Below are 13,859 nucleotides of genomic sequence, written 5' to 3'. Positions count from 1 at the left end.
TGAGAATAATTGTATATACTTCAGATATATATGAATATAAATCTAATATAATTACATGAAGCATACAAACACACCATGATAGGAAAATTAATTAATGGCCCATTTATCCATAAATAATTAAAATACATATTTATTAATTACAATAAACAATTTTAAAGACAACAATTAGCAACAATTATACTTTATCCAATATCTTTCATACAAACCCTAGTCCAATTTCATGAAACATAAATTTACAAAAACGAAATTAATAAAAAAACCAAACACTAGATCTAGATCCACATGCACATGAAACATCCATAAAACTAACTAATTGTTCACTAAAATCAAGAAACATGGGTATGATCTTGTTCCCATCCCTAATTTATCCTAGTACATTTAAAACTTGGGTCTAATTTGCTTCATAAGTAGCTCAAGCACCATAGAAGAGAGAGAAAACAAAACTCTAATTACTCACTAACCAACCATTAAAACTATAAAAAAAAGTGTGGAATAGCATTTTTTTACCTTCTACAACCTCTCCACCAAAGGATTTGAGACCAAAACCTTCTCCCCGTAGTAGAGCAATTTTTGGGAGGTGCCCAAGGCCTCCCCACCTTTGTTTCACGGGTTGGAGTGAGTGACCCGAGGAGGAAGAAGGTGCTTCAGCTGTTTTATATGTGGGTCATTTGTAGGGGCGGCTGGTGATTGAGCCGCCCCTACAAATCGGAGCTATGTATACGGGGGTCATTGTAGGGGCGGCCGGTGATTGAGCCGCCCCTACAAATCGTAGCTATGTATACGGGGGCATTTGTAGGGACGGCTCAATCACCAGCCGCCCCTACAAATAGCAACTCCAGGGGCGGCTGGTGATTGAGCCGCCCCTACAAATCAGACTCCATTTGTAGAGGCGGCTCATATCACCAGCCGCCCCTGTTGTTCCATTTGTAGGGGCGGCTGGTGTCTGGGCACCGGAGCACGCCACTGTAGGGGCGGCTCCATCACCAGCCGCCCCTACAAAAAAACGAACCGTTGCTAAAAATTATTTTTTACGTAGTGATATACTGTACTTGAGAAAAAAAAAGAAGTAAACTATATACTGTGAAAAAATGCATATCATATATATGTCCCCAAATGGGTATGGTGTGATTGTTAAATGCACTATAAGAAGCAATAAAAATGGTTTTGCTCCAAATTAAAGGGTACGGTAAGTACAGTAGAAGGAAAAACAACAGACAAAAGAAATTTTGGGGGGGGGGGGGGGGGGGGGGGGGGCATGAATTCTTATCATCCCCTAATACAGCCAGTACTACTAACCTAGCTAGCTACAGCATTACTGATAAATACTATCTCCTCCTGTATAATTAACCCAGTTACATATATAGTCCAGCAAAAACAAATGTTCGACAGGAACTACACCACCAAGCATGCAGCAATTAATTAGATGATCGATCACATGATTCTACTTGATCTAGCCTGCTCTTGGATTAGTAGCAAAGAAGCTCCTTGCTCACCATGCATGTCTTAAGATTAGGTTGAAACCTGTCTTTTTACCCTTTATTGCTTCATTGCATGGAATGCAGCAACCTTATACTACTCCCATGCATTGTGCAGTGTACACTATAACAACCTGCTGTAACGGATTTAGTACACCCATGGATGCATGCATGCATGGCAGGCTGCTCAGGACTCGCTCACTGTGCGAGCACAGGGTTCTCTTATTGCATCCTGCCTCTAGTGAAGGGTGACGAGGCCGACTTCATCTCGGCCTCCAAGGAGCTCATGTCACCGGCACCGTCTTGGTGCCCCCCTCTCGGCACCGTCATCCCCCTCATGACACCACCGCCACCGACGCCAAGGAAGTCGCGCGTCATCTCAGCGCCACCACGGCCTTGGTGAAACTTCACATCTTGATCCATGTCATACATCCTCGGGTCAATCATGCTGCCGCTGTTGGTTCCGCCAAACATGCCGCCGGCAGCCAGCGAGTTCATCAAGCTCTGCAGGTGCATCTGGCTCTGGTCGAGCATGGTGGGTGCCCGGGCGTGCGTAGCGGAGGGCGCCGACGAGCCGACGAGGCCCCCAAACACGGAAACGCCGCCGCCGTGCGCGCTCGCGCTGGAGCCCATCTGGGACGCCTTCTGCAGAAGCGCCGTTGCGGACATCTGCGGCAGCATCACGGCCGGATCATTGTTGTACATCCCGGCAGGAGCAACTTGGTGGTCACCACCGGCAAAGTTCCCGCCGCCGCTGAAAAGCATCGCAGCCGACGACTCGGAGCCGCCGCCGCCGCCGCCACCACCACCTCCTTCGCTGAACTGATCACTTGTCAGGTGTCCCTGGCTTGCATGGCCATGACTGGAAGTACCTGAGCTATTTGCACTGTTTGCGATGTAGCCAAGGTTGAAGAGACCCGGAGCCGACGACGCCGAGGGACCCCCGGCGCCGTTGCCTTGGAGATCCGGCAGATGCATGAGGCCGTGGAACGGCTTGCCCTGCAAGAACCCGTGGGACCCAGTGCCGTCGCCTTCGCCAAACTCCTGCGGCGCGCCCATGAGGAACGCCGACGATGGTGGAGGCGGCAGGGGGCGGAACGCGGAGGCGTTGGACGCCCCTAGAAGATGGTCAAGGCGGCTCGCGGCGCTGCCGCCGCCGAGCCGGAGCAGGTCCTGATGGTGGCCGTGAGCGTCCGCACCGAGGGTGGATGCGAGGTGGGAACCGACCTGCGAGAGGCTGAGCCCCATGTTGGCCGCGCTGGTGGCGCCATAGAGGTGGCTGGCGGTGAGGCCTGGGGGCGGCAGCCGGGCGCTCTCCTGCGCGAGGGCGTCGCAGAAAGCCCTGTGGGTGATGAAGCTATCCCTCCTGCATGGATGGATGCATGATGCAATCACGTGTGCATATGCATGCATGTGATTGACAAGTCAGTAACAGTTGGATCACGCGGCAATACATGTCTGCACGGATGGAGTGCTCGTGACGTGCAGTTCAGAAACCAAATGGAAGTTTGCACGTGAAACGGTTACACGACAAACAGAACGACAGCGCGTTACAGTGAAAAACACTGCGTGATGACGAGAATAAATTCAGATCTACAGTAAGTTCGAGTACAGTGCCACATAAGCTAAGTATATATTGGCAAGTTACCGAGATGGTTAATTCTAGTGTTTAGGGGAACATTTTATATGGTGAAATGGCCCTTACTATAGTGTCAATGATTGTCAAGCCAACAATAAAAATTTTCGAGTGTTTAAAAACATTGAAAATGGGCACACCCATGCAAAAATTTCAAGAGTGAATGATTAATTTTCAAATATGGTGTGTAATACTGTTGAAATGATAAACATAAAGTAGCACTATGCATGTTTCTTTCATAAAAATAAAATGTCACCATTACACATCGTATTGCTCTTGTTCTTATCTTGTGAATACGATTGGGCTTTGTTATTCTTAAGATTTTGTATATGAATTCAATTCAGCATGTGCCCCAGGTGTGACATGATTTTTGTAGAGTTTTTAAAATGTGAACTCTATATACTCTTCTATTCATCTCCAAATATAAGGATTTATTTTAGGACCTAAAATTTAAGGGATTCAGACATTCAAAAATTGCTGTCAGATACTCCCATGTGCCTATAAAAAATACAATTCTAGGAGTTCTCAAACATATTAATGCTAGGAAAAATGATGTACTCCCTCTCCATCTCAAAATAAATCAATTTTTAAAATCACCCTAAGTTAAACTATCTTAAGTTTTACTGAAAATAATATTAACATCTATAGCACTAAATAAGTACATTAGGGCAGTCCCAATGAAAGAAACTAGAAGTTTCTATAACATAGGATACCACACCAAAAAAATACTGCTTTCCAACCCAGGGTTTCTATGAGTAATAACTATTTTCTCTTTCTCTCTCCCAACTCTATCTTCTTCCTCCAATGGGAGTGCGACACGAGCTCCCTAGAAACTGGTGGTTTCTCCCCAATGGCGATTTCACGGTTTCTTGGTGCATTGGGTCAAGAGTAGACCTGATTTCTTCATGAAGAAACCATTTCTATGATTTTTGCTCTCTTTCTTCATTAATTACGTTGCCATGTCAGCGTTTTGCCTACGTGGCAAGTCATTTAATGAGGATAGAAACCATCATCAATACACCATTGGGACTGCCCTTATGAAAATACATTTCATAATGCATCTAGTGATATTAATTTGGTGCCATAAATATTGGTGCATTTATATATATATTTGGTATTTAAAATAGCTAGACTTAGGACAACTTTAGAAATTGATTTAGTTTGGAACAGAGGGAGTATGTGCCTTAAGCAGGGATAATTAATGTTGCATGACATCATGAGCTAGTTCCCAAAGAAACCTAACTCTCCACCAGAGCATGACCTTGAATGCATGCAACCGGATCTTGACCCTGTATGCATGCATGGTCATTTTTATCTTTTGGCTAGAATGGGCCGGACCTTAGCAAGAATTACATTATTTTGAGTACAAAACTCAAATGCTAGATTTGTATGTTTTTCTATAGAGGGAGTATAAGGTAGTATTCTACAACACTATTCATTAAATACCCACCATTATTTCTATAAAGGCATCCCAACCCAGAAACTATGATGGTTTCCATGGTCATCAATTAGGGTGCCAACAAAGTAAAATGATGATGTGACATTGAAATTAAGGAAGAGAGAGGACGAAATAGTTTTTTATACAAGAAACTATGTCTACACAAGAACAATGATATGAAGCGATGTGATAGGTAGATGATAGGAGAGAGAAGACACATGATTGAAAAAAAATCTTTTGATGAAATCATCCATTGAGAATATGCTACGTGTAGTGTCTACATGACTTGACAATTATAGAGATTATCTCATAGTTTTTAAGTTGGGACCGGCCAGTGGGAATTTCATTCATAGTTAATGAGATGTCACATCGACAAAAATGATGACATGAGACAGAAAATATGAGAAAAAAGAGGAGATGAGGTTCATCTAGATGAAACCCACGTTGCGTTTTCAACACATTTTTTTTACCTAGGGTAATCCCAATTTCCATTACCAACAGAAATATCTATCTGCAAAAGAAATAGAAGAAGGAAGAAGCACCTAATTGCACATGTCCGAGTATTGGAAACTGAGTGAAACTCTACTGGGAGTATTTTATTTTATAACACCATGCATGTTTACATACGTAGGCCTATAAAACTGTGAAATGAAACTATACACTATTGTTCATTTGATCGCCCACAAGTCATTCTTGAAACCGTACAATAAAACCTAGCATTGGGAGCGACCTAATCGACTAATGAACCTCGTGACTTTCGCTAAATCTTGCACAATGTGATTTAATGGGGATACATGAAGACTGAAGAGTTATTTCATCTCCCTTAAACCATTCTAGAACTCCTAGGGCCCCTTATGTATTTGTGGAATTATTGGGGGTCTGAGAGAGTATGTGAGATGAACAACATCAGTTTCAGATGGTACAGCATATCTCTCTAGCCGTTGTCTAGTGATGTATGCTGGCTTCCGTAGCTTCAATTTCACACAGTTTTTTTTTTCGAGTGAACAGGAGTGGCCGAGGCCCCTACAGGGATTTATTTAAAGAGAACAAAAGTCAAAAAGTACAAAAAAGAACAATGTTGGTACATTAGTATGAAAACTCTCGGCAGTGCGTTTACTAGTACTTTCAACTCTTTGCCACTAATTAAATGCTGTTACAAAAGAGGCCAATTGTGTATGATAATCTAATCATGTTTGTTGCACTTCTCTCACACGGACACACGATGTCAGCCCGAAATCCCATAAACTCATGTCAATCAAGGAGGAGAAAGCGGAAAAGGGTTAGAGACGTAGCAGGTAGGTTGGCATGCTATACTAACTAGCGGCAACCTTCCAAGCGGAAAAGGCAGAGGGGAAAATTATAGAGGTTGACATTAATTAGCGACCGCCATGGGACACCAAAAGACATCAGAAAAGCTTCCCAGCGAATCTCGTTGCCCAAGAAGCCAAGAAGAGCTCCAAGAAGAAGAAATAAAAAGGTCACAATAGTTTTTTCTTCCTGCTAGCTCGTAGTTATGGATACATGGATCCAATGTTCCTCCGTCCAGTATTCGAACTAGCTAAGCATAAGACAAGGCTTGGCTGTATGGATCTTCTCAGCATATCTATATAGTAGCGAGCACTTTACTATTAATATATGCTCTACTTTCGTCTCTCGTAAAGTTTATTGGTTCTTGTGCATGAGATGCCTGTAAACTCACAGTCCGTATCCGGATCCGTTCTCTCTCCTTTTCTTTTTTCTTTCACCTCAAGCATTCAGCTCATCTACAACCTGCTATTATACTTGCTCTAATGTTCCTTACGTGCACCAATATAATCTATAGAGTACTATCAACGACAAGGATTTCGTCGTATGTACCCACATACAATGTGCATAGATGCATTTCCTAAGGAAAAAACATCCACACGAAAACAAAGCCTATGTACATAATCTCTCCATTTTAAATTATAAGATATTTTAGTTTTTCAAGATACATTGATTTTACTATGTATCTAGACATAGGAAAGCTAAAATATCTTATAATTTAGAACGGAATAAGTATATTCCTATCGGCTAGCTAGGGCCCGGTTCCCCAAAATTATTGATGCAGGAGAGGATATTAGTATGCCCCCAATCAATAGATTGCAGCCTCTGTTAATACATTCCATTTATGCTTGTTTCCGGTTAGATAGATTCATGCCAAACTAGTGAAAGATAGTGGTGACCACCACTCGCTCCAGCTGCAGCCCAGCCCGGGCGATTCCATCAAATCGGCAATGTGCGCGCGTGAGTGTGCGTGGATCGATCTCTGCGCCTGCTCCTGAGAGTTGCAGTACGTGCATGTGAACTCTGATGAAGAGATGTGATGAGGGCCTGGACACGCATGGATCGGTCAGCAACGTATACACACCCGAGGAAAAGCTGTGACTAAACTGTGAACCTGGTCCTGGCTCTCTGACACACGACCAACGGATGGCCCTGCTGGCGCCCTGCTCGGCATCTAGCTAGCCAGCCAGCTCATGTGCAAACAGACCAGGCTACGCGCTAGCTAGTTTACATGCATGGCTCGACGCAGCGATTCAACCAAGTAAACATGGCGCCCGCTGGCCGGGAGATTGCATGCATGTGCATCTCTAATTCACTTATACAGCACGTACAGTATATATGTGGAGATTGTAGCAGTGACCGACCTCTTGGCTTTTTGAGCCACAAAAACTCACAAGGGATTGACGACGATGGGCCAGCAAGAAAGCTTTGAGACATTCGCATCTACCAGTAGTATCTAGTAGAGCTAGCTAGCTAGTAGGATCGAGACAATGGCCGTTTCACGTGCATGCAGTTGCCTGCCTGGCTCCTGCCTGCCCCTCTCTTTTCTCTCTCTCCCACGGGCACAACACAAAACAAAAGGTTGGTTGGTACGCACCGAGACAAAAAAAAAAAAAACCCTAACCCTGAATTACGCGGCACTAAACATTCTCTGCGCGTTCACCAAAGCCGAGTTGCGTGCGTGGCATGCACCAGTATCCTTGTACTTTTTATGTCACGGAACGATATGCTGCGTGCTGCGCTAGCAGCACGGGAGGTGTCATGCATGCAATGCAGAAACCGATGCTGATGTGTAGGAGATACGTCCATGGCGCGCCGAACCATGCATGCCATGCTTTCTCCTTGCACTCATAAGACTAGGCTGGACTTATGCCCCATTCGTTCGGCTTATAAGTCGTACTTTTTCAGTCAATAAATTTATTTTATAATAAATCAGTCAACAGTATTTTCAGTCCTGACTTATTAGCCAAACGGCGTATAGTCACGCCGCACAGACGACGCACGTACGTGTAGCTACGTCTACGCGTACTACTCCATACAGGCCTAGCTAGCTATTAGATCGATGGTGACGACAGGCACGTAGTACGTACGTATAGAGATATATATACAGAAGGAAGGCACGCAGTCGGACAGGTATATAGAAATGCATGTATATACGTACCGCGAGAAGAGGGTGCCGCAGTCGCAGCGGTACTCGCGTGTGCCGCAGACCTTGGAGTGCGCCTTCCAGTCCGACTGCACGGCGTAGCGCTTGGAGCACTTGTCGCACTTCCACTTCTTCTCGCCGTGCTTGCGGCAGAAGTGCTTCTTGATCCCCGTCAGGTCGCCGAGGGCGCGGGCGGGGTCGTGGTGCGCGCACGTCGGCTCCGGGCACAGGTACACGCGCCGCCGCTGCGCCTGCGCCGGGTCCTTCTGCTTCAGCTTCCACGGCAGGTTGTGGCCGCGCCGGTGCAGCTGCAGGTTCTGCTCCCGCTGGAACCCCTTGTTGCACACCTCGCACACGAACCGGTTCGTCGCCATCAGCGTCTTGGGCGACAGCGCGATCACCTCCGCGTCAGGGTCTGCTGCGTCATCGTCAATCGTCATGCATGCATTGCACGTAGTATCAATATATATGATAATGATTCGTGTGTGTTAAATCGAACAGAAATTAGCATCACATATATGTTTAGAGTATACTGTATATATGCATGCTCGATCGATGCATTATATCATCATCAAGAGCTAGCTAGCTGTGGAATGAAGAATTCGCTTGCCGAGCTAGCTTAGAGCGAGAGAAGTAATATTGCAGTGTGGTAAGTAAGTTACTGCATGGCATGCATGCATGATTAGCCGGCTGGCCGCCAAAGGGTGGTTGGCGCCACCCAGCTAGCAGTAGTACCGTACTGGAGTAGTATTGTGGGTTAATATACAACATACACAGCTGGAGAGTATATTTTCCCTTCCTTTTTGGTTTGGTGAGGTATGGACAAAACAAGGCAACGAGGGGCAGAATATTGTCACGAGACTTTGAGCAGCAAAGGAGCAAAAGGGCATTTTGTAAATGAACAAAGGAATTGACGTAGATCCTGCGTCATGGACTCTGTCTGCTGTGTGTATTGATAAGAGAGCGATATGATAGCAAAGGAAGAACGGAGGGAAGAAACAGCTAGCTAGCTCATATGAGCATGGAATCTTGCAAAGATTTTAAAAAAAATCTACGTTTAACTGACAAATATACGCTCATGATTCAGAATTATTATGCCTTCAGACGATGAATTTAGCTGGGGAATATAGATAGAGCAAGTGAAATTGTGGATTTGGTTGTGCGCTAGCTCACTACTTTTGTCCTGAATTGATTGAAGAGAATTCATTCAGGTGAGGCTACACGCTTTAAATGAAGTACTAGCCAGTAAACATGCATGTGACGACCAGTCCTTTGAATCGAATCGATCAAGATGTGGACAAAAGTGGAAGACACGGGATGACGGGAACACACAAAGATGAAGATCTGGCGAAAAATATAGGATCATTTCATGTAGTTTCGAATCCAGCGGAGAACAAACGAGGAACCAAAAATTCCAGAACCAAGAAACCTAGATAAGATTTCCACAGAAAAAAACGAAGAAGCTCTCCCTAGATATGATGAAAATCGCACCAAATCCCGGCCCCATGCATAATTAAGATAGGTATGCACGATTGGAATTGGAAAGGCTATTTGCAAGTTCGGATTAATTACCTGGTAGGTTTCTCTTCTTCTTCACTGGCGGCGGTGATGCCCCTGTCGCCTGGCCGGACCCCGCCGACGACGAAGCGACGTTGAGCAGTGGCGCAGGGGGCAGCTGCTGGTGCTGCTGCGCAAGTAGTGGCTTCATCTGGTCTTGGTGGTCGGCATCCTTAATTCCAAACATAGCTGCCACAGCCGCCGCTGATGAATTGGATGCCATCACCGCCTCCAGATTTCTCCCTGAGAAGCCGGTCAAGAACAAGGGAATCTTTTCCCTTTTGGTAGCCCTTGTTTCTGGAGTGTACTAGCTGGGCTGTCGATCGTCTCTATATCCCCCTTCACCAAAACAAGCAGCAGTCTCCAATTCAGGCAAGGCAAGAACAAGCCCAAGTTATCCAAGCAAGAATCAAGACTGTCACTACTCACTACTGGACACCATGCGAGCAAGCAAGCGCAAGAAGATGTCAGAAAGCTAGCTCTTTTCCGAAAGCAGGAGCAAAGAACCAAAAGGAAAGCGCAAAAGGAGATCGAACTGAAGGAAGAAGAAGCGCATACCTATCTCATACGTGTGAGTGTGTGGCTTCAAATTGATCTGAAACAACAAACAACCAAGGAATCGACAAGATCGAAGCTGGGGGAGAAACAACAAAGGATTAGGGCTCGTCCAAGATCAACAAAAGAACAAAGAGCGCAGGAAATCCAAGGCACGCAGTTGCACTGGAAAACAAGCGAGAAAAGGCGACCGAGCAAAAAGCTCGCAAACACCGAAATCCACACGTAGGTATGTAAAAGAACCAAAGTGATCGAAAAAAGGGAGATGGCTTTGCTTCTTGTCGATACCTTCCTCCCAGCTCTCTCTCTCGAGTGCTGCCACTAGCTGTTGCTTGCTCTTCTTGCTATGGTTCTTGCTGGCCTAGCATAGAACTCATGGCAAAGGAGGAGAAGAAGTGGAGAGGAGGATATGGAGGAGGCTAAGAAGGTCGTTGTCTGATTTCTTTCGCATCCTTGTCATACTTTTCTCTCTCCTCTCTCGCTCCTTTCCGTCGTCCTTCTTTCCACACACTACTATATGCTGCTGTGCTACCTGTATGTATCAACCATTTTGTTTTCTGTATTTGTTTTTTTGAAGAGAAATCGATATGATGTGTGTAGTCTTTATCTCAACTTTCCCAAGGGCTAGCAGGTATAGTGTGAAATTTAAAAACAGTAACGTGAGAATATACGTACATACAACTCAGAGCAAGACAGGGACGTGAGAATAGAGACAGGGGGTACTGTACAGATGATGCCACGGGGGCAAAGGCAAAGGCTCACGCAGGTGTGTACGTGAAGCGGCTGATGACTTGGGTCCACCGACCCTGGGAGCTTGTTACCCTACGCTCACCACACGTCCGCTCGCTCGTGTGCGCTGCGCACATGTATACATGAGGGACAGTACGCACAAGAGCGGCTGGATTTTCAGTTCTGAGAGGGAAATGCAGGTACGTGTGCGAAAGCTCCTTTTTTCTTTCTTTCTTAATGAAGTCCTGCTTTAGATTGTTGCATCGTGTAGATACGTGCAATTAATTATTATGTGACTTTTTTAGGTTTATTTCAAACAAAATGCAGAGCCACACATTATAAAAAAAAAGACTTATGTGTGGCAGGAGTTTTTCTCTCCATTATATACACAAAGGGATTGCATAAATATTTATGACATAAAATCCTATTGCTATATCGCATTACAAACAATTACAGAAGCCTAAGATATATAACTTGTAAGGTGTTATATATGTTGGAGAATTAAACATTTCCATTTGTAGAGTTGTCATCAACAATTACCAAGAAGGGAAAGATTGAAAGCCTAGAGTTTGGTTTTAGTAATTGAGTGACAACCTAGGTGGACTAATATATGTTTGATGTGAGATACACATGTGATTATTCCACAGGTATACTAGTGTGAGGAGCTTGAGCCATGGTGGTGAAGTGGCTTCGATTTGTTAAAATGCTCAATTAGGGTTGATTGAAGGAGCTCATTGCACATGAGACATGACATGGTGTCATGTGGCTAGGTACAGAAGATCAAGAGACATGGCTTGGCTATGATGGACTGGTTTGCTAGTGTAAAGGGCAAGTTAGAGGCAAGGATTTGGCGCAGATGGACCGAGTGCCACGGTGAAGAGCAAGCGGAATTGCGCTCGATGAACCAATAAGGCCACATGATGACATGAAGTGGGACATATCATTTACGAGAGATCAAGCCAAGTGTTGATTTGTATTGATTACAAGTGGCTTGATGGAGGATGGATGCTTGTGTGGCATCACCGATGGAGGAGATGGAATGGAATACGCAAGGCGAAAGTATATTTAATTTGTAGAACATTCCATTTCTCCGGTCTAAGTTGAGTAGAGAAGAAATAAACCGAATTTAGGATAGATAGTCATACTATAAAGAAGGGAAATCTTCTAATTATTTGCAACGATTATCTAGTGCCACTGTGGCAGAACCACCCGAAATAACACACTTTCAGAGGCGTTTGTCTTCCGCTAGACTCTAAGCACCCCAGAAGTGGCTAAACTGAACAGTTCTGTCGAGCCCACCCCAAGGGAGAACTCGAAACAATCCACGTTTTACACCTAGGATCCAATAATGAGTACGAGCTTACATCACTTATATTATGAGAGTAATTATAATAATCACATATTGTGAGTAACGGCAGGTTACTCACGCTACCGAAAACCTAAGCATAGCAGCTACTCGAACCTATACTAGTAGGACTCATAGGTAGATATATCTATGCATGTGGTTTTCATAAAATTCCTGTAACGTAAATGCACATCACATATATATACAGTGATTATAAAAAATAAAGGGTTATGCACCGAGACTTGCCTTGGGTAGGCGCGGTGTTAGCTGAGTCAGTCAGTGACGGCTTTGAGACCTCCTCCTGCATGAGAATCTCCTCCTCGTACTCCTCGACGATCTCCTTGAACTCGTGATCGTCGGTGGTCACGATCTCTGCCAACTCGTTCTCTACATGCATGCGATGATGATGCAACACTTAGCATTTAGGCAACATCTTGTTCTCTCTCTTTACATTACCGCAAACTAGTTGTCAAGCTCTTTAGTGTAGCTAGTCGTGAGAGCTTGTTAGTTTGGTTAGTGTGGCTCTTTAGTTAGCCTTTGAGAGCACACTAACTTAGTGTAGTGACATAGCCATTGTGTGGATAGAGACTATAGAAACTAGAATTATGGTAGGTGGCTTGCATTTTTAGTAGGCTAGTGCAACACTCACTTCGCCTTATATTTGTCTAACTGGTTTGCTAAGTGTTGTTATAGAAATTTTTAATAGGCTATTCACCCCCCTCTAGCCATTAGGACCTTTCAAGTGGTATCGGAGCCGATGTCACCGTGATTTAAGGCTTAACAACATTTGGTGTCAAAATGGCTCAAATCAACAACACCAAGAAGCCACCCCAATTTGATGGCTCCAACTATCCCTATTGGAAGGCTAAGATGACAACATATATCAAGTCTATAAATAGGAAGGTTTGGAAAGTGGTGGTGACCAAGATTGAGATAGAAGATCTAGAGAATCCTACCGCCACCGAAGAATTGCTTCTCCAGAACAATGATATTGCTCTTAGTGCCATTCATGATGCCATTGATGAGAGAACATTTGAGCACATCAAGAATATTGAGATGGCTTATGAGGCTTGGAAGAAGTTGGAGGAATCATTTGAGGGCACTCAAGCCATGAAGGGTGCCAAGGCATATATCCTCAATGCGAAGTTTGCTAGTTTCAAGATGAAGGGGGATGAGAGTGTGCCGGAGATGTTTCATAGGCTTCAAGTGCTTGTCAATGATCTCAAAGCACTTGGAGAGAAGGTGGAGGACAAGGACTTCTCCCATAAGTTCTTGAGATGCCTACCCTCAAGATTTGACACATTGGTCACTATTCTAGTGAGAAGTGGTTTGGACACCATGACACCAAACAAAGTGTTAGGAGATATAATGACCGATGATACATATAGAGACGATGATAAGAAGGAAGAAAAGAAGGAAAAGAAAGATGAGAAGAAGGATGAGAAGAAGAAGAGTGTGGCATTCAAAGCCACATCATCCAAGGGCAAGGCCAAGTAAGACACATCAAGTGAAGATGATGGTTCATGGGATGATGAGAAGATGGCTCTCTTTGTTAAGAGATTTGGCAAGTTCATGGTGAAGGGCTACCATGCTAGATGAAAGAAGTCTTCATCCAAGAACAAGGAAGAGTCAAGAAGGTGCTTCAATTGTGGAAGCAAAGACCATCTTGTTGC

The 13,859-nt window shown here is 44.5% G+C and overlaps 1 protein-coding gene across 5 annotated transcripts; it reads right to left on the bottom strand.

The window, feature by feature from the left end:
• Positions 1-1,316: 1,316 nt before the first annotated feature.
• Positions 1,317-10,594, bottom strand: LOC136477908 (protein indeterminate-domain 6, chloroplastic-like). 5 transcript variants are annotated; one of them, XM_066476165.1, is made up of 5 exons: positions 10,401-10,594; positions 10,116-10,191; positions 9,573-9,988; positions 8,016-8,418; positions 1,317-2,841 (listed from the first exon to the last, which is right to left on the bottom strand). In XM_066476165.1, exons 3-5 carry the CDS (start codon positions 9,778-9,780, stop codon positions 1,698-1,700), a joined length of 1,755 nt encoding a protein of 584 aa, XP_066332262.1. In that variant the 5' UTR covers positions 9,781-9,988; positions 10,116-10,191; positions 10,401-10,594; the 3' UTR covers positions 1,317-1,697. The 5 variants fall into 5 exon arrangements, with proteins under 5 accessions (XP_066332262.1, XP_066332264.1, XP_066332260.1 ...); XM_066476167.1 differs by having other exon boundaries at positions 9,573-9,985; XM_066476163.1 differs by having other exon boundaries at positions 9,573-9,896.
• Positions 10,595-13,859: the final 3,265 nt, after the last annotated feature.

The sequence above is a fragment of the Miscanthus floridulus genome, chromosome 8 (genome assembly GCF_019320115.1).
Source record: "Miscanthus floridulus cultivar M001 chromosome 8, ASM1932011v1, whole genome shotgun sequence".
Lineage (NCBI taxonomy): Eukaryota > Viridiplantae > Streptophyta > Magnoliopsida > Poales > Poaceae > Miscanthus > Miscanthus floridulus.
This window is presented reverse-complemented; position numbering and strand designations above follow the sequence as displayed.

Bases quoted from the DNA above. Each gene is read 5' to 3' on its own strand.
- LOC136477908 (XM_066476165.1), bottom strand. From the start codon at position 9,780: ATGGCATCCAATTCATCAGCGGCGGCTGTGGCAGCTATGTTTGGAATT. The intron at 8,419-9,572 runs GTAATTAATCCG...ACGATGACGCAG, and splicing joins GAAGAAGAGAAACCTACCAG to CAGACCCTGACGCGGAGGTG. The intron at 2,842-8,015 runs GTACGTATATAC...CCATCCATGCAG, and splicing joins TGCGGCACCCTCTTCTCGCG to GAGGGATAGCTTCATCACCC.